The sequence below is a fragment of the Micrasema longulum genome, unplaced genomic scaffold (assembly GCF_059751315.1).
Source record: "Micrasema longulum isolate JH-2025_06_02 unplaced genomic scaffold, ASM5975131v1 h1tg002774l, whole genome shotgun sequence".
Lineage (NCBI taxonomy): Eukaryota > Metazoa > Arthropoda > Insecta > Trichoptera > Brachycentridae > Micrasema > Micrasema longulum.
The window spans coordinates 17,337-42,865 of record NW_028279900.1 but is presented as its reverse complement, the minus strand read 5'-3'; the positions used below and the strand labels follow the sequence as shown (position 1 = coordinate 42,865).

General features: G+C 31.3%; 1 protein-coding gene across 1 annotated transcript in view; it reads left to right on the top strand.

Annotated features, from left to right (window-relative positions):
- LOC148271605 (solute carrier family 7 member 14) overlaps positions 1–18,010 on the top strand; it is a gene marked incomplete at its 5' end in the record, with an annotated part of 126,007 nt that extends 107,997 nt beyond the window's left edge. The window contains 5 exons of the mRNA XM_088241181.1: positions 9,337–9,508; positions 12,010–12,137; positions 14,172–14,349; positions 16,164–16,292; positions 17,150–18,010. Of these exons, the coding sequence (XP_088097307.1) occupies positions 9,337–9,508; positions 12,010–12,137; positions 14,172–14,349; positions 16,164–16,292; positions 17,150–17,264 (722 nt within the window). The remainder of the gene's footprint in view (positions 1–9,336; positions 9,509–12,009; positions 12,138–14,171; positions 14,350–16,163; positions 16,293–17,149) is intronic.
- Positions 18,011–25,529: the final 7,519 nt, after the last annotated feature.

Genomic DNA, 25,529 nt, shown 5'->3' with positions numbered 1-25,529 from the left:
TTTTCTAAAAAAGGTGCAATGGTTATTCGGATTGCCAAGAGGTTATAGAGGTTTTAATCTGTCTTCATTGGAGAAACACATAACTGAAATGGACCTTATTTGCATTTTCAAAACACTTTATGCTATAAGTGATGTCCCATCTCTGTTGCAATCTATTTATTTTCACGTTCCCAACAATGTCACCAGAAGTAACATCTGCTATTTATTAAATATTCTAAGAGCAACTTTTGTTTTTATGCCCCAATGTTCTGTATGTAAAGATTAGTCGGTTCATCTCATAACATGGAATTCTTTCGTATAGATCTTACGGCTTTTCGTAGATCTCTTCGCTACTGATACAGTGTGGGACGAAAATGGATTGGCATGGTTTAGCTCGAAAATTCTTATCGTGTTTATGAATATATTGTATACCATTATTTTATTGCCCTTGTTTGTGTTTGCTACATAGTTTTATGTTTTTTGGTTCAGTTTCTTGTATATCTTTCTTCATGTGACTATTGTGATTGGCTTAGGCAGTATATTTAATAAATAAATGATAAACCACGAAAATAAGGAAGAAGGCATTTTCGTTTTTAATATAACAAGTATATTTTGAATGCAAAAATAGTACAATCATACTAAACATCTTGCTTTGATAAAATATCTTCACACAGTCAGAACCAGCTTTTCTTTAACATCCTAACTCTGAGAAATCTAATTTGATTTGGTTCAGTTTGTTTCATGACTAAACTTATCAAATCAATCGAAGCATAGCTCTTCAATGGAGTTAGGTAGCAAATGAAATAAACTTCATACCGCTTATGGCAAATAAACATTCCGACTTAATATCGGCATCTCTCGTAGAGTTGCGTGGATATTCATTTCATCGGGAAACTTGGCCTGCTCTAGAAATCTGTGCAGCTGCATCGGATTAAACAAATATACATTCGCAAACAGTTAACATAATTTAAAACTCTAAACTAAAACTAATACCACTTGTATTTTAATTAAGTTGTATTTACAATACATTTAAATGCGATAAGTACTGATATAACTCATTTTATTGTTGGGCGCATTGTAAACGATGTTTTTCAAATAACAATAGGTTTTATAAGTTATTTTCAAATGCAAACATTTATCAATAAACTGTTTCTTTTTTAAAATGTTAGGCGTTAATAAATAAATAAAAAATGGAAAGTGGAAGCATTCATATTATTGAAGAATACCAAATTAAAAAAACTTTAAGTCAAAACTTTTCGCAGTTGGCATTAATTGTTCGTTATAGGTCTGCCTCTTACAGTAGTAAGTGGCTAACTTAGGTAGTTATTTTTTTCTTTGATACAATTTTGTTCTCGCGTAATAATAATCTGAAAGCAAAAATTGTAAGAACTTGACTAATTACAAGTTTGTACAAGTGAAATACGATAAATAATTCAATCACTAAACATAGGTACTAGAAGTTGTAAAAAAAACCGTTATATACCGAAACAACTGACACAGTTTTACAAAAAAAACTGTTACAATATTTAATGAAAATTGATTAAGATACGCTGCGATTTGTGAATAAATACAGTGCCCTATGCACCATTAGGGGTTTATCGGAATGATTATTATGATGATAAAGAAATAGCAGCCACGATATTGTCCATTTCTGCACCGTGAAACAGTTTTTTTTTTAAATACTAGTTTTTTGTTATTTTTGTGAAACTGTTTCATCAAATTTTTAGTCCACGCTGCTAAACTATGTTATTTTGAAACAGTCTGACGAAACGGTTTAATTTATGAATTGGTAAATATTATTGCTACTCCTTTTAATAACCGAAATGCCCATCTCCAAGAGGTACACATACTCTAAACGACCGCTTGAATCAGGAGCATTAAACTAATTAATTTCGTGAAATCTTTCGTATCTTATGAGCAGGAAGCGCAATACGATTTTGATTGCGTTATAGTAAGATAGATATATGAGAAACGAACGAACTTTCGTTACAAAATTGAGACAGAATACGGGCTTGGATCCGAGCAATACTCAAAAAGCATTTTTTTTAAATGTATGATTAGTTTTCTCGTGCGGTATTTTAATCCAGAACAAACGGGCTTTATTCGTCAGGCGGATGAACATTTGAAGCAAAGTAATTTTAGATAAATCAGTTTTGGTGCATTTTTTATTAAAATTACTCCCCTCGTGCTCTGTAAGTCTAGCTCCGCTGGCGAAGGGATGGTCCTGGTGGGGGAGCGGGTACTAACAAGAACGGTGACCTACTTTGTTAATTACGAGAGTGATTACAGACTGTGTCGAGGTGCAGTTCCTAAATAGGGACACCTGAAAACCCTATCATTATGGTCTTGGTACTGTTTGGAAAATAATCATCTCTCTAATGAAGTCACTTGCTCAAACATTGAAAATAAAAAACAATAATCAAAAAATCTTATTTCCGGCGGATTTTCACGGAGCAACCCCTGAGCCGCGATTGTTCCTCGGTATGTTCTACCGACTTGTCATCTCGAAATCATATGAACGAATCCAACCGATGAATGACTCCGAAAATTCATTCCGCATTTACTCAATAAAACTGTTGAAAAGTTGTCATATTTTAAAAAGGCTTCTGTGATAATAAGTGGTCACTTCAAGCGATTATAAACTCGCTCGCTAAAAATGCTCGCTTGAATATGATTTTTATGTGACATTTGACAATTACCAAAATGATATACTTAACGTTCGTCTGTATTTATCTACCGAGCGATTGCAAAATTGGCTATTTTATATCTCTATACGTACTCAGGAAAAAAAGTTAAACAGTAAGGGAAAATATAATAACTTTTTTTATTGTGGCAACATTTTTACGCCGAGATGCTCTAATATATTAATATTTGCCCTATTAATATGAGTCTAGTAATTAGTATTAATTATTAATGTAGCTAAATTATTTATACATCTAGAGGTTCTTTTTTAAAACTGTCAGTTTTGTCAGAATTTAATTCGACTTCAAAATTCACTTATATCCATCTCATATTTTTAATAGGCTTTTAAGAAAAAAAGTGCCAGCATCAGAATTATTAAAAATTTAAATAATTCGTAGTCAAAGGAAAAGTTGCTTTTTGGGACAAAAGTTTTGTCACTTTTCATGCGTACAGAGGGGTACTATAACCGTTGCGTTGGTACAAAGTACGGTCGCTAGTATATCTTTGTAATCGCTCGGGAGAATTTATCTTCTACTATACCATCATGGTAAAAGTATGACGTTCTTAATTTCCCATTAAAATCTCGGCCCTGGGTCTGTATTTCAATGGGAAGTTATCATTTATCTTGAATTTTGTCTACAGAGTAAACTTAAGTTTTCTTTATGAAAAATAGAATATGTACACATTATTTCTCTAAACAGGTGCGATTCCAGATTACCGACGAATTTACTTTGAATTTTCAAAACAAATATACACATTTTCGTACATAAATATCGATTTTAATTTAAACCGTCTTGATATGTACCGATGAAGATAGCGTTTGTAACCGCGTCCTAGATTTATTTATTTTAAAACAAGATAAATATAATATCGATGTATATAGTATGGTATATTTAAATGAAATCATATCAAATTTGTTGAATATCATTAACAAACTTTTGTATTCGTTCAATTATTATTTCATGTAAATTTAAATTTAATCTAACAATATAAAATTACAGTTATTATTAATGTAAGTCCTACTGAACTGCGTATTTACTCTTTAAAATTTAATTTTTCTATAGATGGAGTCCTTATTGGTACCTCAGGTATAAGTTTTTGAATGCCTTTTTGTACTTTAATTATTCGTTCGATGTGTAGCTGCAGCAGAAACCCACCCCATTAGTCCATAATATTCTAAACGTTATTCGCAAAATGCATAGTATACACTTTTTTATATTTTTTTAGCCAACGATGTTTCTAATTGTCTTTAATAAATACATTAGCTGTATGACTTTACTGTATTACAAATATAAATGTCCTATCTGAAGTTCTCATATATTTCGAACTCAAGATATTTAGTTTTTTTTTATACCCCATTGATAAATTTAACGTCTTTAATAGGGTTCTGGCCCGTTTCACGCGTATCGCGTGCATGTGCAGATACTTATTAATTATTTTATTTTTTTGGTTTTATTTATTTAGTTCCTACTCGCGGGTGAAAATTTTTCTAAAAGAAATCGAGAGGAGATTAGTCAGCCTCATGGTGGACTACTTTGTGTGTTTACCTGCCTATTGATAAATGAAATAATTAAAAAAATAATTATTAATGAATCCGCCCTCTGTTATTTCTTGGGCCGTGCCATGTTGAACAATCGACAAAATTGGCGGATAGGAATTTGACTTCTATTTATATGTGAAATAGACTCATTTTTATCTGATAAAATTTGACGTTTAAAGCTCATTCGGTATTGCACCGTCTAAACGCTGTGTATGAGAGAAAAGCAATTGAAATTTCTCGCTTATGACTGCGAAGAAAGTCATTAAAAATCTCAAAATTTTAGTAATATACATTATTTTGCTCTAATTTGTAATTATACACCGTTTAAATGTCACATTGTAAAATTTCAACCTCTCAACTCAATGACATCAGATAATGTTTCTTGATTTATTAAATTACGCTATATACAAAACGTCATGTGTGTCAATTTTAAGGTTATAAAATAGACAAAGGATATGTAGGTATACTGGGTCATAAACACATCACGGCTATCAAATCTACGTTCGCAAATGTATAGCTATGTAAATAGTTTAAGGGGTAAGTAGGTTTTTTTTTCTATTTGTATATTCCTTATTCGTGAATTCTCTAAAATGGAATATTTACATTTTATATTTTCAATCAGTTATTTTTTTTACTTCCACTAATATTTCAATTCCGGGGGGTATTTTTAACGAGTTGTAAATAACTCATTATTAGGAAATAGATATTAACATTGTTTTTTTTTTTTTTATTTACATTTCGAAAATAAAGGAAATATCCTAAATAAAGAAAACAATAATATGCTTTTTATAATATTTATTTTTGTAGATTACTTATATAACGCCATTTTGAAATATAATTTAATATTTCCACTTTCAATTGGTTATTTATTCGTATACTAACATTGCTATGATTTTTTTTTATATTGCGAAGAGAAGGAAGTATCCTAAATAATTTTATTGGCCTTACTTATTAGATTTCCGTATACCAAGCTTACATTAAAGAACTAAGAATAACTATGCCAGGTATAACTATTTATACTCCTATAAATATATTTTTCATTTTTATTATACTTTGTTATACACGTTGTATTGTATGATCAATAAATATAATAAAAAATACGTGTTTTCAGAATATTGTATGATTTAAAATATTTTAACCTTTTTTCTTCAATGCATTATTTTTAGTCGATGCGTAGATTCAGACCAGGAGAATAATAATAAATTTAATATTTCAATTTCAATCTCAACACAGTACTTTTAGTCCCATGGAGTTAGGACTTATGTCTCAAATAATGTACAATAAGCTTATGTATGTAAATAAATAAACAATAAAATTTATTTATTTAATACGTTCATGTCCGTTACAAAAATATTATTCAAGGCATGGGTACATAACACGAAAACAAAAATAGCGATACAATTTAAATATGATCACATGGTAAAACCAAAATAGCCAGTAATTAGATAAAGGAGAAGCTATCCTCTCTGAACTTTCTTTCAGTGACACCAAAGATGTCGATATCCGAAGAGATACGTTTGAGTAGACACCGCTCTTCCTACTGGCATTACCATCGGCCGGCTGATTCTGCAGGCAGGAAGATAAATCAGATTTAGCTGTCTATGTTTAGGGAAAAGAAATAGGAAAATAAAGAAAAATACTCTCCATTACACCTGAGTTGATCGTAATACCACATATCAATCGGAAAAAATATATGGACAAATATGCATTTCTTCTTTTCTTCAAACTACTAAGGTTGTATACATAATGTACATCATTGGGTAATAGGTATGGATGAAAAGATAAAGAAAATTTAATACCACCGGTCTAATCCATACTTTTAACAGTGATTTAAAAACCCAATTACCCAATCACCATTGTAAAAAGAACATTCGTTGTTACCTGCGCTGTGAAAATCGGATTACGGCCGTTGCAATCGTGAGTTATTTAATGATGAAAGTTTGCATTCACCATTTGATGGCTTTTTGAAACTGAAAATCATTTTCAACCACAGGAAATTCAATGAATTTTGTGTGATATTAACGGCCAGAAGTTAATTACAGTAATTCGAAAAAATGTTACGTAAATAAATTGACACGAAAAAATATTTGTTTGTCATTTTTTTACTTGTGTTGAAAACATGATTACATTCATTTTATTAAATCAAGCTTTAAAATAATACAAAACAATTGGAATAAACATTCATTCGTCCATAATTAATTTTTCATGCCTAATTGTACATAGGGCGCTGAATTGGTACCTAAACCAATTGCAAAATATCGTTTTTGTCACATAAAGTTAAGATGAGCACTCTTACGCCAATCCGGGGATTATGAAATACTGTACTGTAAAAACGCCTTTTTAAATATACATTTTTTGTCAACCATGTCGGGAATCGAACCCGAGACCTCTTGCATGGTAGTCAAACGCGCCGACCATTACACCACAAGACGGACAAGAAACTTTCGTCATTATAATAATTTTCTTAACTCCATCGTGGGTAAGGCATTGAATTGGTTCTCCAGTTTTAGTGTATTTTGATAATTTGATATACGAATGCAAGATAGAGATATATATCAGGTCTAGTATAGAATATAACGCTTTTAAATTATTTTTTCATGTCAACCATACCGGAAATTGAACCCAGGACCCCAGGCATTGTAACTGTAGCAAAATGGAATTGCACGTAGTGAACCAATTTCCAGTCTCCACTTGACTTTCTTTTTCGGGGTGGCCTGCCATTAGGTAGAAAACGGTATTCTTCATTCCGCCCAGACGCGGAAACTAGCAACTTACTTTTTTCAGGTCGATATTGGAAGTCTCACTTTTTTCCATGTTTCAATTATTGATATACTGACGATATACTCTGGCCATATTGCCCCCCGGTATTGCTGAGGCCAGGCTCGAAAGCGAACCATTTTTCTTCATTGGGAGCCTAGCACTCAGCCAACAAATACCGGGGTTCCTAGCTAAATCCAACAATTTATTTATAATTTAATTCTTATTTATTTAGTTATCTAAATGAGCGTCCAGAACAGCCAGGTATTTAATTAAAATAAATATTAATTAAACGTTTTTGGTAAGGAAATTTTATTTAAATAATTCATATGTTATTTAATTATTGGAAGTTTGAAGATTTACTCAAGATTTCTAATCGTTTAGAATTATCTCACTTTAAACCTCTGTTGCCAATATATAAGATGTATATGAAACAATCGTGTTCCGAAAGGTTTTTATTTTTAAATTAAAAAAGTGAATAAAAAAAACTAACGCATTAAATATATCATTGAGATTCCAGAATGCAAAATTTAAGGTCAAACATTATGAAAGTCAACGTATAAGGATATCAAAATATTACCTGATAAATAAAGAACTAAAAGCCTTTTACTATATTTACGCTAAAACTTAAAATATTTATTTTTATACGACCTTTATTATTGTCAAATTCTTAATTTTGGTAATTTTTGATAAAAATAATGTTTAAAAATTACTTCTCGGGTTTTCACACTTATGTATTTTAATTTTAAGAATAAATATTATATTTCATGGGTGTTCTTCGACTCTTCTGGTAAAGTTTGTGTATTTTTAATTTACTCTATTTATGAATGGTCAACACCGTGATGACTAGGCGGATTATTATGTACGTCTTTAAAAAAAAAAAACAGTCTGTCAGATGAAATTGAGGTCCAACTTGTAGAATTGATGTCAAGCATCAAAGCTCGTGTTTGTTTATTTATTTGACGGACTTATACAGTCCATTATAACGATGGTAAATACAATTTCTTATTATAAATACTACTAATAAAATAAATTACAACTAAATAAAATTAAAGCTAGAACAAAAAAAAATTACTACCTAAAGACAAGATCCGGTCTATCTTAGTGATTTTTTAATCCATAAAGACTTACACCAAAAAATTCCAGATCTTGTCTCGAGTTTACAATACGACACAATCGGGACATTGGTGCATGCAAGCATATACAATTCATGATTAAAGCGCTGAAGTTGAAACTAAAAAAACTGCATGTACTTCGCATTAATAACATTTAGATTACTATATTACTGTAGTGGATTTTTTGTTGAAATGAAATGATTGTTACTTACCCCAGTTTCGTTGCAAGGTTGCGTGAAGTTTGAATAAAAGATTCATTTACATTGTTTGTAGATTTAATATATAATATAATGAATACAGTACATACAACGATGCGATTAAATATAATTAAACACTGAATGAAATTAACCGTGACGCGAAATTTACGTGATGTGGGTAATTGCAGGTTTTAGAAAGAGAAAGAAAAAGCAAAACTGAACCAAAGCTGATCGAGGACACGCAGATTCTGGCTGCGGGAGCAGTCGGCCTGTTTCCGGTGTCCGTTCGCGGTGCTGCCAGTGGTAGAAATGTAGCACAAGAGTGTGCCCATACTATTATTATTGGCATTTTTATATACAAACATATGATGTACATAGTAATAATAGTTATTAATACGCCTTGATAATGAAGCAGTCCTTTTTCGAAACCGGTTTAATTAGATATTTTAATTTAAGGAGTTTAATCTAAATAAATATATTTGTTTATTTATTTAACTTTTTGTACATAATGTTGTTTGTACATTGGCGGGCTTATTGCCAAATGGCAATTTCTTCCAACCAACCAATAAAATAAAAGTTTTATTTTTATAATTCAAGCTACAGAACATATTCAATAGAAAAAAAGATTAAAAAGCTTAAGATATATAAAAATAGAAATAAACGTATTTGTTTATAAATAACCTTAAATTAAAACTATTACTCAATGGGAAAAAGGAAAAAAAGAGGAAAGAGGAAAAATGAAAGGAGGCGAGATAAGGAAGTGAAAGGAGATGCTTCTTCAGGCCTGATTTAAACAGAGATAATGTAGTAACATCTTTGATAGTGGATGGAAGATGATTCCACAGTCGAGCCGCATGGACACTATATGAGTTAGAGAAGAAAGAGGAATTGTGGATGGGTATTAAGAGATATACTGTTGAATGTAATGTAATGTTGAATATCTAGATACAAATATTAATTACGTCACTATTCTATCTCACTTAATTTTAAATTTATGATGATGACGACGATGATGATGATGATTCAGAATGATGACGATGATTTTAATGACTATGATGATTTTCAGGAATGTATGTAATGCGGATGGTCGGTTTCCTGTACTGCTTGATCGTGTGCTTCGACATAACTGCGGTGTGCGGCTCCCCAGGACGCTCTCCAGCCACCGCTGCTATCATGGCGCTTCTGCTCATCGGGATGCTCGCCATCTTGCTCGCCATCTCCCGGAAACCACAAAACAGGTGAGTAACCGAATACTTACATCAATACTAAACAATTCATAGTTTTATATAATTTCATTATAATTTTATGGGAGGGTGTATATGGTATTGCCTTAAAAGGAAATCGCCTTCCTACGTACCAAACCGGTAAATTAAAAAAAAATCTTGATAAATATGAACATATTGCATAAAATAATAGTTTTGTTTGAATATTTTTTAAAACCGATAATTGTATTTTTTTAAATCAAAGAAAAAGAAATCATGTAAATTTAATGCACTGAAAAATTGTACATTTGCGTATTTGTCAGGAGGTTTTTGATAAATATAAAATTAGCATTGTGCCTTTTCTAGTAACGCGTTTTATAAAAACTACAGACCTGTAGGGAAGATGGTCAATAAAATGGACGTCCTATGAAACGGACATTTGCAGTTACTAGATTTTTGTCTGAACTTGAATAGTTTTAATGTAACATGGAAGTATGTTACTCTTGAGCATTTTATTGTGTATTGAAGACGTCTGTGAATTTTTCGTGTCTCAAAAGTATTCTTATGGCTCTTTCCCAACACTCAAAAATATAAGCGTTAGTGTTCATTTTATTTTAATGTTAAGATATCTTTTACTGGTACTATAAGGTACATTAAAGAGTGAATATAGTTTAACTCTTTTTAAAATAAGTTAAAATATTCTAATTTATTTAAAATATTGAAGAGTTTAATGAAACGAATACCAATAAGTACAATGAAACGGACATCCGGTTTATGGTATTTTTGTGTCCGATTTATGATTTATTTCCCATTAAATTATTACAGATTATAAGTTCTGAACAATAAAAAAGTATAAGATCGACGAACACAGTAATTAAGGAAGCGGTGAAAGAAATACTTGAAAAAAAAATCGGAAACACACACCTAATGTTAGGAATAGAAACGTGTTGTCACAAAACGAGAAAAGCTTTTGGGAATTATTTAAAAACAGCGTCGAAAATGTGCTACAATTTAATGGCTGATCTGGAATTTAGATGAAACTGGGTACAGCATAGCTTTTGATAAAAAAACAATTTAATGTTTTAAAGTTTATATAAGTTCTCAAAATGTTATGAACTAACTAAGTAAATAACAAATCCACCAAAAATCATAGCAGTCCGGGGATCGAAACATGTTAGCCAAAATACATCTGCCAAAAGAAGAAATTTGATTACCACGGACGGGTTCATAAATTCTTCAAGGGGAATCTTGCCACAAGTTTTTGTTTTCCCGAGAGTTCACAGATTGGGATGATCTTAAAAGGACCTAAACGATCTCTCGGTTTCACCAATTCTAGTGGTTGAATAACAAAATAATTGTTCATCGACGTGTTGATGCATTTTTCAAATTTCTCAAACCCGCAGAGGAATCTGTGCGTTTCCTTTTGGTGGACAATCATTCTTAATATATTTTTTATATATCTTTAGTTTCTGAATTATGTTTATTATTTTATTAATTAAATTCGCACTTTGTTTGTTAAAAAAAGCTTCTAATGTTTAACACAACAATATAATACATGAATATTATTCGTACTACTAAGTATAGCGTACACTTCATGGCACGCTGTGTCTGTTTCACGAGACCGCGTTCGTGGAACGGACATTTCCCAAGTATTTGAATTTTTGTTTTTACTACACCTAAAATAATTTGTTTTCTTGAAAATGTCCGGGGTGCCTATAAAACTAGTCGGATTTATCAAAGCTCTTTACTCAAGTAGCGAATATCAAATCAGAATCAACGATGTTATCACAGATTGGTTTGAGGTCACCACCGGAGTTCGTCAAGGTTGCGTCCTTGCACCGTTCTTTTTTATAATCCTCATGGGCTTCATCCTAAGAAAGTTAATTCCACTAGATCGAGGAATATCCATCTTTTCCTCCCAAAAACTCTGCGACCTAGAGTATGCCGATGATGAGGTTATAATTAACGATTTATTTGGGGGTCTTCAGGCTACTGTAGATACATAGCCTAAATAGGTACTCCGTATGCATGGGTTTGAAAATCAATATTGCAAAAAATCATATACTGTGTAACACTTCATGCCTTGATGCCTAAAATTCCCTGACTCTGTTTGACAGAGTCATCGAAATGGTCAAGAGTTTCAAATACCTGGGAGTATATGTTACGGAAAATAGTCCCGATCACAAAAACGGCATTTCTCAATTTGCAGAAAACACCCACAGCACTGGAAAAATCTTACGGTACTTAAAAAATATTAAAACTGGTAAATACGTAATTAGATTCTTGTGTATTATATTTTTTTTAAACTTATGTATTCATTGTTTATCATTTGTCAAGGTCAAAAACATTCCAACTTTTAAGTAGATTTGATTATTTACTTTTCTATAGCTGGCTGCTTTCTGTATAAATACGTTCAATTTCAGGTAGCTCTCCGCTTTCCTTATTTCTGATTCTTACAAACCACCGCATTTCCAAAGATATAATTTGAATAGGGTGAATGTACCAATAATCGTTACCCATGAGTGTTTATTTCTCAGGAGTTCCGTTCTCTACATGACACCCGGACTGCCGTTTGTTCCTGCCATAGCCGTCACCGTCAACATTTATCTCATCTTCAAGCTCTCCATCCTGACTCTAGTGAGGTTCACTGTTTGGATGACCCTGGGTAGGAACTGCACCTATATAATATATACCTTGGAGTCGCCCGTAAGGACAAAAACCATTACACGTATGATTATCAACTACGAAGTTAGCTACAATTTACAGAAACACAACGGGCCGTATGAACTCAGGTCGAGAATGAGGAAGTCCAGTGTTTTTTCGTTTATTTTATGTAATTTGTTGATCGTCTATTAAACTAAGTAGAAAAAACTCAATCGCTATGAATTTTTAAAGTTTTGTATTTTTTAAGTAACTTCGCTAGTCTCAAGTTCTCTTCCCGTGTGTGACTGAGCTCTGCTGATTCGTGAGTTACCTTGCCGTGAACCGGAAATCTGTCACAACTCTCTTATCATTCGGAGGAACTAGTGACGTAATGCAAAGTGGCTCGTCTTTTTTTTCCTACATTTCCAAGAAACTTACAATTCTAATTTTTACCTCGCGCAAGAGTACATTTTTATATCGAATTTTCCGTAAGGCTGAACTTCCTCATTGCAAGCGTAAACCAAAACCGCCTGTTACACGTCTGCCGTTAAACTAAAAACTAAACCAATAAATTGAAACGCTTTTGTTCAATGCAATAGACCTAAAGGGGAGCAAATTAATACTGTAAGATACACATTTTACACATTGCCGTCATATTATGAATCAAAGTTCCTTACTACCGGATACCGGTATATTATGAAAAGTGTGTTATATTTATTTAAAAACTTAATTGATTGAATCGGCATTCACTTCGTTACACTTCATGTTGTTTTATAATTTATTTTTATTTTTTTGAACTCGGCAATGGTTATTCTCACGGATCTGATATATTTGGTGTAGGGTATTGTTCCTATAGAACAAACCTTTTGAACTTTTTCAAAGATGGTGAATGGTAATTATATTTATTTATTCATGCATTTCATAATATATTTACAGTTTTTGTTCACTTTGCCCAGCTGTATGAAACAGTACTTATGATTTTCTTGTTGTATTACTGTAAAATATTTTATTATTTAAACTTTCTGCTGAATATGCTGTATAATTTTTAGGTTCATTTTTCAAATATAAATCTTGTATAATTTTTAGGTTTATTTTTTTTTTATAAATCTTGGGTATAAGGAAATTAATGTTTAAAAAAATAATAATATATTAAGGCAAATATGTTAGTATTATAAATGTTTGAAAAGGGCAGATTTGCCGTTTATGTTAATAAAATAAAAATAAAATAAAATAAATACCAAAACCAATTAGGTATTATTACCTACACCAATTTTTAAAAATATACTTGCTAGTATTTTTTTTTGCACCACAACAGGCCAGGAGGCCCAATTACAGTAGTGAATTACATCACAGAACACCCACATGAGAAAAATCATATTTTAATTTTTGTGTTTCCACCGGGTATCGAACCCGGAACCTTCCGTGCGTGAGTCAAACGTCTTGACCACTACACCACGGAGGCCGCCTTGTTTAATTAATTAAAAAAATGTTCTAACTTTAAAAATAAATTTCCCAATATGTTTTTAAATATTTTTTTTTAAATTTATTTATTAAGGAAAAACAACAGTTGTTTTATAAGAATACAAAATATGAAAAATAGTACATACATCTAGTTAAAGTTTTTCACAAATATAATGAGAGAACATGTTACACAGTAAAGAGAAAAATAATATATTATATAAGACATGAGAAAAAAAGAGCTCGTAAGAAGGTTAAGGGATGAGGAAATAGAGTGGAGGAGTGGAGGAGAGGGATTTGTATAATATAGTTGACCAATTCAAAATTTTGATATTATAATAAAATAAACATAATTAAAGGAACATAAACTTATTACACACTGACAAATGTTTCATTTTACAGTGTTTAAAAAAGTTTTTTTTTGAAGTCATAAAATTTTGTACTAAAAATATATAAATGGGGACAAAGTAAATTAAATTTGGAGCAGCTACAATAAATAAACGAGTTTTGAACATGTTTTTTTTGGGCAATGAATTATGAATTATTTTTTTTAAAAATAAAAAATGTACACACAAATGTAATAATGACTGTTTTACAGGTTTCATTATGTACTTCTATTACGGAATCAAGAACTCTACTCTCGAACTTGGCAAGGAAGATGAAGAGGAAGAAGTACAAATTCAGGTACCGAAGGAAAAGAAGAGGCGCAATGAACCAGACCCAAACAAAAGCATCTTCGAAGGGGATGGAAACTTCAACATGGGGGCTTATGGAGGGTAAATGATACATACGTGTACTTATCTTTATATATAATTCCTCTGTACATGTGATGTCACCGTACTCCTCCTAAACGGCTTAACCGATTTACATGCTGTTTTCAGATAAATATAGATCTTTACGCTGTGTGTGTTCATAAATATTAAAATCTTCAATCGAATATGTTATAAATAAGTTGGGAGCATAAATGTTTTATTCATCGATCTACCGGGGTTGCATTCGAGGAGAATGCATTTGCAGAAAAATGGAAAGATGTTGTTTTTTTTAGTATAAAAAAAATTCGTTTTTGAATGTTTACAAAAAGCATTTTTTTTTTGTGGATCTCAATCAGATTCCTTCCTTAAATTCCTTATAATTTCTACCCATTTATTTATTTTTATTGAATTTTTGGTAACACTTAAATAATATTAAATTCAACACATTAAAAAAAATCGTATTCCCACATAAGCACACCCCTCTGTTGGTGAAAAGACCGGAGTTTGACTTTTGCAAAAAGAATGCCATATTTGAAAAAATATTAATTTCTTGTTTTAGAATTCAACCTCAACTCAACATGTACCTAGGTACCTACTTAAATTAAATATTTGAATATAATCAATTTTTACTTTTGGAATTTAATCACAAAAAGTACCCAAGTACCTGCTTTTCAATGAAAAGTCTTTTTCCAAGCTAATAGCAGGCAAGCCAACGTTCGATCAGGACAACATCTGACGGGTCCACTAGTATGACTATAATAATACTGAAATAAAATTAAATTACTAAATTTTAAATGGCCTACTCAGTAGCGTATTTTCCTACTATGGCTGGATGATGGTTTCTGGGATGGTCGGTATTGCGATTATTCGGAGGGGGTTCAGAAAAAAATCTGAGGTTTCTCTACATGAGGGAGTATCCGTGGCACTTTCCCGCTGCATTCCTCTTTGGCTTGCTCGGGACCTACAGTTTGCAACTTTGCAACTTTGCAACAGGGATGGGTTCACACTGGCGTATTTTTCAGGCTGACATTAGGTTGTATCGAGAACTCGGCCGTTTTGGAGAGTATCAATCCTGATGGATTTATCTGACAGCGTTAGCGCGGACTGTTTTATCTCCCGACTTCCGACTTTTACCGATTGAAAGAGCAGTTGAACTCGCTGAACATGATCACTTTGCCTGTAAACTCTTGCTGTTGGAGAGTATTATTCCTTTATAATATCGAGCCATTTCTCAAGGGTTCCTGGCCTAATGTGTTGTCCATATTTAACGCCTTAAATATTTTGTTTTACTTGTAATGTTATTTTGGTCCAAAAAAATTGTGAATTTCAAATATTTGTCTTAGAGGTTTTTCTCCAAGTTGGCCTACACTTTCTAATGAGGAATTTTGGTGTTTTTTATTTGTTAATCGACTATCAAAAAGAGTGTTTCTGACATTTAAAAGTCGAACCCCGTACAGTTATAAAAGCAAACTATTTGTACCTGCGAAACGTTAAAACACGCCAAACATCGAAAAACATGGCTACGGCGGAAACGGGAAGTCTATTTGCGGCAGCCGAAGCAACCTAACAACGCTATAATTTATTGGTTATTGCAAACACGTGACCACTTCAACCTGTGACGTTGCAAAGTATTTCATTTTTATAAAAACCATTTCTATGAATATTTTCATACATTTTCGAGAAACTTCGAGGCACCATTGAATGCTCTTATCTTTACCACGTGCAAGAAAACATTGTTTTATCAAATTTCCATACCGCTGTACCTACGCATTGGAATGCACCTATTTATGGTGAACCTGTTATCTGTCTTTCGATATTAATCTAATTATATTTTGCAGATATTCTGGAACTAACTCCGGCTGGGACGATGTGGAGCAGTACGATTACAATAACCGCGCCTGGGGTTCGTCGGGAGCGTGGGGAGAACGGTATTCTGCTCAACCGACTTATTCTACAGTAGAACAGAGGTAGGATTCATGAAAATAATCGAATTACTCGATAACCATAATCGATTTTTTCGAGAACGTTAATTGTATTATATAATTTGATTATTTTCATAATATAATTATTAATTGTTTGACAGATTAGAAGTTTAAACACAGATAAAGAGAGGAGAATTAGATTTTTGTGAAGGAAATATTATGCTCTAGTCATTTACGAGGGTTGTCTTTGGCTATTTTAAGCGTTAATATGCCAGACAAAGTCAACAAAATTTGGAATGCTTTTGTGAAAGATAAATACTTTCAATTATTTTAAGACATGCAAATGTTTGTGGCATCTAAAGGGTTACGTGATTAATTTCGTGCTGTGTAACATTCATTTATCATTCTGCCCATTTTTAAATTCCGTGTTTCTTCAAATAATTTTCCCTCTGTTTATTTTTGAGTGTTCTCGTATTACTTAGTTAAAACTTTTGCAAAGAATCATATGTAATTTAACCCCTTTCTTGGCAATGTAAACTGTAGGATACATATTATGATGTAATTTTTTCTCATGAACTAAAACACGAGTAAAACAGCATCTAGTCATGACTGCTTTACCATATTTTTGTCTGAACTGCGTTACCACAGTGCAAACTTTGATCAAAACAAAAAAATAAAGATTAAGAAGCCTTTTCATTAATCATGTGTTTCAAAAAAAAATCCGTTCTACCGGGATAAGGGTTAACAATATTTGACGTTTTCTAGTTGGTGAAATAATTAGGTGGAATTTCGCCCATACATATAAAGATTTCAGCTATTTTCCTTTCGAAATATTTAATAATTCAAATAATCAGTCTCGTTTGAAAAACTTAATAATCGAAATAATCGGTTATTCCTTGCAGGTATGACGTCAAAACTAACAACACCAAGTCGACTATTGCCGAGGGTAAGTCTTCCTCCTCTTCCACCGTGCTGTGGCAAAATGACGCCAACACCTTCCCATCCTGGGACGACTAAATCCCACCTTGACCACCTTGCACCCAGCATTCTAATCTGAAGCATTCTTGCATTTTAGATAGTCATACAATTGTAAACCTAAATTAAATTTTAAATAATCAGCCAATTTTATTTGCCACACGTATTGGTTATATTTTTGGTGGCTGGAAACATCATTGGTGATATTTATATTCTAACGCACAGTGCCATGTCTGCGAATTTGGAATCTAAAAGCGTTGTTCACTTGGAAATTGATGTTGACTTTTACTGTCCCAGTAAATGTTTTAGAAGTAGGATTAAAATCCTACTTCTAAATTCATTCTTTTAAAAAAATTCGACGGTTGCCACATTCTTTTTTGGGCGATAATCTATCAAAAAATATCAAACTCCCAAAACTCGTGCTTCTTATAACAATGGGCGTTTTTATGACAAATAATTCATTAGCCTTTATTTTGAATATCGTCCTTAAGTTTCATTCAAATTTGCGAGCTAATAAAATAATATATTGTAAAATTATTAATCCGAGGATTATTTATTTTAATGTAGAGGTAATAAAAAATGTATACTTTTGAAAATGTACAATTATTATGAATGTCGTAATGACTAATTACAAACATTAACATTACCACCTTTTGAAAGTCATCTGTCATTTTATTTAATCAGCATAAAACATCGATGGATTAATATTATATTCAAGCTTGCAATTGTTTGTGGAAAGCATGATGATTGCATTACAAAAAATCGACTAAATTATTCAAAGAAAAAAATTGTCCTGAAGGTCGCGAGAGATGTGCAATTGAGTCTCAAATCTTCTCGCATAAACTTATTATTGCGAGAGTTCGTTTGTTTTACTCGTATTGAATGATCTACATATTAAGAATTCATTAATTTTTTTAAATAATCCAATCGGTGGTTCATTTATGAAGTCACTCACTACGTACTGTTTTTTATTATATAAACTTTACCACAATAATTTAAAGCCTTCTATACTAACATATGTTTTGTTTTGATGATTAACGATTTTCCAACCACCACATTCTTTTGAATCGTTACGATCCATCATATGTTTTATGTGTTCCGTTCTAATAGAATAAGTTTTTTCTCGTTTTTTAGGTGTATTTTAGAAGAGCTCAACATTATTTTTCGATTATTTTGACATGCGTTACATGGATATTCAAAATGTTCAATATTGGATTATCTGTATTATTTTATAGCATTTCTGCCTTGAATGTGTTAATCGGACTTCTAAAATAAAATAATCCAAATAAAACTCACTTAATTTGTGGGATACAAAATAATTATTCAATCCCCTATTAGAATTTAAATTATAATGTGTTTATGTATGTGCTGCTATAATCATTTATAATGCATTATTTACGTGTAAAATTTAAAATACAATGATACTGAACTTAATTAGCTTGATTGTTTTTTTGAAAATGTTATTTTTTTTAAATAAATTTTTATAATTTTATGCAACGCGATGAAGTTTTACTTCAATCCACTTTGATCGGTTAAAAACCTTGTATTTTCACCACTTTAGTGAGTAAAATTATTTTCAAAAGGAGATTCAACGCTACCAGTTTTACTATTGAGCCTAATGATCAAACATTTTTTAGCTTCTTGTCTTACCTAAACAGAAAGAAAATGTGCCTTATCTCTAAGTTATTCGTGTAACGAATACTGTCAAAAGGAGACAGCAATATTTTGTAACAGGCTAGCTTGAAATTCCAATTCTAAAAAATGCATCAATTTCATTTTAGTTCGCGTTAAATCTAAAATAACTTCATTATATATGATAAAGTTTTGTTTGTAAAAAATTTAACATTATTAGCCAGTAAATTTATTTTATCTTTAGCTGTTATTCTTACCCAAAGAAAAAAGATTAACGCATTCAATGAAATTAAAATTGATATTTTTTATCAGTCCTTTGCGAATGTAATATTTTCTATTAGAATTCTAATATTTTAAATTAATATTGTAGCTAATTAGCTACGGTATTAATTTTAAAGATCCTTTTGCCTGTGTGAATATAAAGTTATTATTGTTGTTAAGTCGATATTTAATTAATTATTTCAATGAATGTACTTATTAAATTTAAAATGTTAGGTAGGTTAATTCATTTTATTGTAATCTTTAAAGTAAGGGATACTACAAATATTTAAAAGTACCATGAATAAATAGTCGTTATCTTTCGCTGTGCCATTGAATGGGATATTTAATGAATATGAATATTATGGGATAAACATTATGAACAAGCAGAACGCGTTGATTATGGAATCACTCTGACTGGAATGAAGGAATGAAAGATTCAAGCGTTTGAATTTCTGGTCAACTGCGAATCAGTAAGTAAGTTTGAATTGTCTAATTAATATAGTAGTATATTGAGATTTAAAGGTTACGTAAGGCCTGGTTGCAAAGGAAGGGTCCTTCCATCTAACTTAAGTAATGACTGAGTTAAGAGAGATAGAAACCATTGTATGTATCGACCAACAGTCAGTGAGAGGTATTTAAAATAAATTGTGAAAAATAGACATACAATATCTACACTTTAATATAAATTAAATGAGTAACGATGGTCTTAATTTATGCATTCATAACTATACCAGTTCTATATTAATAATTGTATTTATCTTGAATTTATCATAATGCTTGAAAAATATAAAAAGTATCAAAGGCAACATAATAAATTTACTGCAATTCGATGTTTGATTATAGGTCGATAAACATTTTATTCATAAAAGATAGGTGTTCATTGAACATTAATTAATTAGATAATATTGTTACATTCCTTGTAAATATACCTTTTCATAAGAAACACTGAAAATTCCCTTTTGTTTTGTGATCATTTAATTAAGTTATTAATTAATTCTGTATCGAATTGGTGTACTTTTTAAAGTTAGTATTATGGTACTTACGATATTTTTTACAATTCAACTTTTAAGTTATCTTCAAGACTTTGCACATTATATTTTATTACGTTTCCTATCTTCCGATTATATTATATCAAATTATATATTTTCTGAGATAAGTGTTAAAAAATTATAAAAATGGGTAATTAATCATATTTTCTGAGACAGTATAAACATTTTACAGAAAGGATTAAAAATCAGTAAATAATAATGTTAAAGTTTCTATGAAGTGGATTATGAGCACAATGTACACATTAGTTATTTTATACAAAAGTACGAACGAGAACCTATCTAATTTTTCTCTCTGCGTACTTTTTTTCAGATTTAATTTGAGAACCAGACAGAATAACATTAATAATTTCTTCAGATATATCGATACAATGAAGGGTATATTATTATGATCCACCAAAAGAAATTATGGTTTAGAAAAAAAATTAAACATATGAAAATTCTTACATTTGTTTACTAACAGGATGAGCAAATACTACATTTAAGCATAATTTACGAAGAATGTGTATTTTTTTAATATTTATGTAGCCAATCTTAGTCGAATCAACAAAGTACATTTTTGCCTTCCAATATTATCATTACATTGACATAAATTTGTAAATACCCGAAATTTATATGGAAAAAGAGTTTAAGCAATCGTGTTTACATTTTCTGTTTTATAATACTCGTATTTAACAGCAACATTTCTAAATCTTAACTAGAAAATATCATATTTGGTTATTTTTAAATAATAGAAAAAATTCGTGATCGATCTGCTTGAAAATATGAAAAGGAAAATCCGTTTCGGATTTAAATAAATAAATTATAAAGAAATGAGGTCTGAACAATAAATTTACTATTATGTATTAAATAAACTTGTGTTTTGATCGTGTTTTGATCGTTTAAAAAATATGAAGGAACGGCAATTGTAATTTAAGGAAAGTTTTAGTTGTTCATTGTGTAAATTAATGAGTAATTTTAATTCTTTGTTTTGTTTTTCATTTCATGAACTGTACATTTGAAATATTACCTATATTCTCTATACTCTTGATTTTAAAATAATTATGTCATAACTTTTGATTACATTACCTACGAGCATGTTTGTCATTAAATATAACTGTTCACACTATAAAATTAGATTATACATTATACTGTTTCCCAGTCGATATTAAGAGTATTTCCAACTATAATCACATCATATCATTTTAAGTAGAAATATACTACTTTACCTTAGTCCATACAGATTTTTGGCATTTTATATGAAATAAAAATCTTCAAATACATATTATCAAAATAACAATGTTAATTGTTTTATTACCAATTGATGAAGTAATTTCTTCTTTCTTCTGAAGAAAATTGTGAGCTATTCAGTATGTCGTAGTGTAAACATTGAAGAGACGTGTTTTGAAGAGTTTAAATGTTGAAAGGGAGGAGAAGTTGGCAAAGGTACCTAATAGCTAGGTATTGTACATAGGACATGGGAGTCGTTTGTGATCCTAGATAAAAAAAAAAGCAACTTTCTTAAAATAAGTTATTCAATGTTATTTAGTATAATAAATAATAAACTGTATTGAAATATATGTATATTATTGTGATTTAACTTTACTGAGTATCAGCTACTAACTCCGTAAGTATTAGGAGTATAATGAACAAAAATGGCTTGAAATTATCTTGTTTCCTTGTTAACTGTACTAATATTAGAATCTTATAAACATTCAACAATATTATTATTGCAAAACGTATCAAAATCAATGTTACATTTACAATAAACAAAAAATGTTTTGTCTTAATGCAATAATCATTATTACTGTTCCCATTTCCCCCTCCATTTTTCCAGTGAAGTCCTCAGTAATAAAATAAAATACCTCTTTTAAAGAAAGGCACGATAATGCAGATCACAGGGATCAGGAATAATTTTGTAAAAAAAAAACAAATTCATAAAATGATATTAAAACAAAAACATAAATCTGATAGTTGAAAAAATATCTGAGACCTCCAGGAACACATAATAATTATACAATATAACATTTATCAATATACAAAATTGAATTTGTTATTTTGTCTATATAAAACGATTACAATCATAATCAAAACTTTTCTTAAAATTCATCGCTCGCTTTTTAATAGGTATAAACAAAACACCTACGAGTATAAGACTACCCGCTTGTACCTACTAACAAACAAGAACTAGAACACGCACATACACAATACCTACGTACCAAATGGTTACCGTCAAACATGACAATTTGCCCAGTCATGACAATTCTGCCCACTGCCGAAATCCTTAACAAAATCCAGTTTTAAAGTAAGAAAAGTTACTGGTATCATAAAAATTACATTTAGTAAGCATATTTTGATAGTTCCATGGCAAAACGAAATATTTAATTTACCGACAGCTTCAGTTGATCACTGGAAATTTGAAGTTAAACTTGAAGGTCTGTTTGTGTATATCTACAAATATTGTCACAACTTTTGTTGTTGCGGAGTTTGTGTTGAAAGGAGGCAAGTAAGTTTTATATATTTCATTGCATACATAATAAAGACGCTATTGAACGTATCTATTTGAACAAACACAAAAGATATTTTTATATAGATATTTATCTAGGGTTGTCGCTACATACTACATTGAAAAACATTCTCCAAGAAAGTAGAAAAAAACAAAGTGGAAAATATAAAAGAAAATGAAATAAATGGCAAAAACATGATTTTAAACGAGGTAACGGGATGTTTTGTTCAAACTGGCCCATAAATCAGATTTTTTGCCAAAGATAAGATAGACAAATAAAATTTTAAAATCTGATGGGGGTTTCAACTCAAATACACGCTGAAAATGAGAAGCCAGTTATTCTGTTCATTAAAACTTTTTATACCACACAGCAATTGGTAAACAATCCATCCGATTTTTCTCTGCCATCAGGATCAAAAGATACCTACACCTTTAAGAGGAGAACATTAAAAAAAAAACATAGTGACACGGAAACAACAGAATTTGATGCCTACTCAGTTGATGAATCAACAGATTTCGAGACATTCATCATAAGTCATTACGACGAATATGAACAACGTGCCTCCGAATCTTCGGCCGAGGAAAATGAAAAAACAGTGTCTGATCCGCTTGAAATTAATAACGGTGAAGAAGTCGCTTTCGTTTTAGTAAAGTTTAACACTGTTGATACGCAAAATGACAAATATTATGTCGGTTAAGTTATCAGCGCATCAACTACCACAATTTTAATATTGTTATGTCATTTGTAAGACGCAAACGTAATGGAGCTTTGTGTGGTCTCAAGTTGAGGATATTGCTGATGTATTTAATTGTAATATAGTGAAATCTTTACCTGAACCTGTAATCTTGCGTCAAGGTTTTCATGAATTCAATGTTAATCTTAAAAACTGCAAGATTGAGTCATTTTCTGTGAGTAAATTAAAAATTGTTACACAAAAACCAATTTTAATTTTTACCATTCAAAAATAATTTAAACCATTTTAAAAAGTAGTGTTAGAATATCCGACCACATTTTAGAAAGTCTTGTTTATTAAATTTGCCAGCTTTTTGTGAAATTATGAAGACTTATTTTTTTATTTTAAATGTTTTTTGTATAAATATTTTTAACAGTCTAAAGAAGAAAATAAAATTTTGGGGGCAAGCTCCTTTAATTACGAAAATCGCATCAGAACTGAAATAGTTTGTAAAATAAAAAATGGCTCATGCATAGTCAAAAACGAACAAATTAAAAGGATTATAGATAAACTCCTTTTGTTTTGTTAAAAATCCAATTATGTGCCAACCCTGGCCCACAATTCCACATTGCATAGAAAAATTGATTTGATCACGATGAGGCCTCTTAGCCAATCACATGAGATTAAACGAAAAACTAACCCTTATTATGAATATATAAAGAGCTCTAAAAAGTCCAAAATAAAAAACGTGTGTCCTTATTTACGAAAAAACGTTTGCTGAACCAGCTTGCTTATAGCAGGCAAGCCAATGTTCTAAAGTGTAAGAGAGAAATATGTAAAGTTAAAATGATGTATTTTGTCATTTTCGTAATTTATTTTGGTTTCGAATTAAATGTCAAGTTCACATCAAAACACGGCTGGCGATTAAAAAATGACTAAATTAGCGTTGGGCATGAGTTGGTGCCATAATTTTAAAAGACTCAGGGTAAAACGTGGTCTGGCTTTTTTTTATTCAGGTATTTTCTCCATAGATTGTGTTACTAGAGTAGTGATTTTTGCACTTTTTTGATTTGAGTACGATGAGGCCTCTTAGGCGATCACATGTGGAGATAAAACGAAAAACAGCTATTACGAACATATAAATAGCTCAAAAAAGTCCAAAATAAATAACGTGTGTAATAAATTACGGAAAAAAGTTTGTTTAAACATCTAATAGCAGGCAAGCCAACGTTCGGGCAGGACAACGTCTGTCGGGTCCGCTAGTTATAAATAAAAAGAAGTCGTACTTGCATAATATTTTAACATTATTTCTTTCAACAAAAGTTAAATACAATAAAATTAATGAGACATATTAATGAATATTTAAGTAAAAGATTTAAACACAGAATTTACGTTTTATACAAATATTTTCTACGTCGCGGTTAGCAATAATTTCGGATGACTACGATCGTTGATCCTGGTAGTAGGTGGCGGGCAGCAGAGGTAGAGAGAAGGGTGTGCGATCAGCTTGTCAGTACTTTTATGGGCTTATCTACGTCACTGATCCTCTGGGTTGCCAACGTTGCAACTGTCGCGTTCGTAGACTATGCCCGACGGTTGGCGGTACCTACTTCTGAGGCACCATAAAGGTTTGTTGAAAATTAACAAGTCCCTAGGAACTATGTCTGTAACAGACTGTGACACAGAAAAGTAGCTTGAAACTGAAATGCACACAACGATCCATGGAAAAACAGATGCTCGGTGTAAATCTAAAAGACGGAATAAGAAATGAAGAAATAAGGCGCCAAACCGGTTTTGTAGATAAATTAGATCTTACAGCAAACTAAAAAATGAAGAGGGCAGGACACTTGGCGAGACAAAATGGTGACAGGTGGATACCCAGAATAATAAAGTAAAGACCATAGGCAAATAAAAGGGGCGTTGACTAACCACAAAAATGGCTCGACGACATTGCCTCGATAGAGCATGGATGAAAAAATGACTCACGGGAATAAGTGGAAACTTTTGGAAGATGCTAATATCCAGCAGTGCAGTGGTCGAACCAGGCTGAAGAAGAAGAAGATTTTCGATTACTTCGTGCGTTAAACATTGGTACAAATCAGGGGCGGATCTACTAAAGGGCTTTTTGCGCTGTAGCCCAGGGCCCCGTGGATAGAAAAGGCCCCCAGCCTCCATTGAAAACAATAGACGATATTATTGTGAACATATT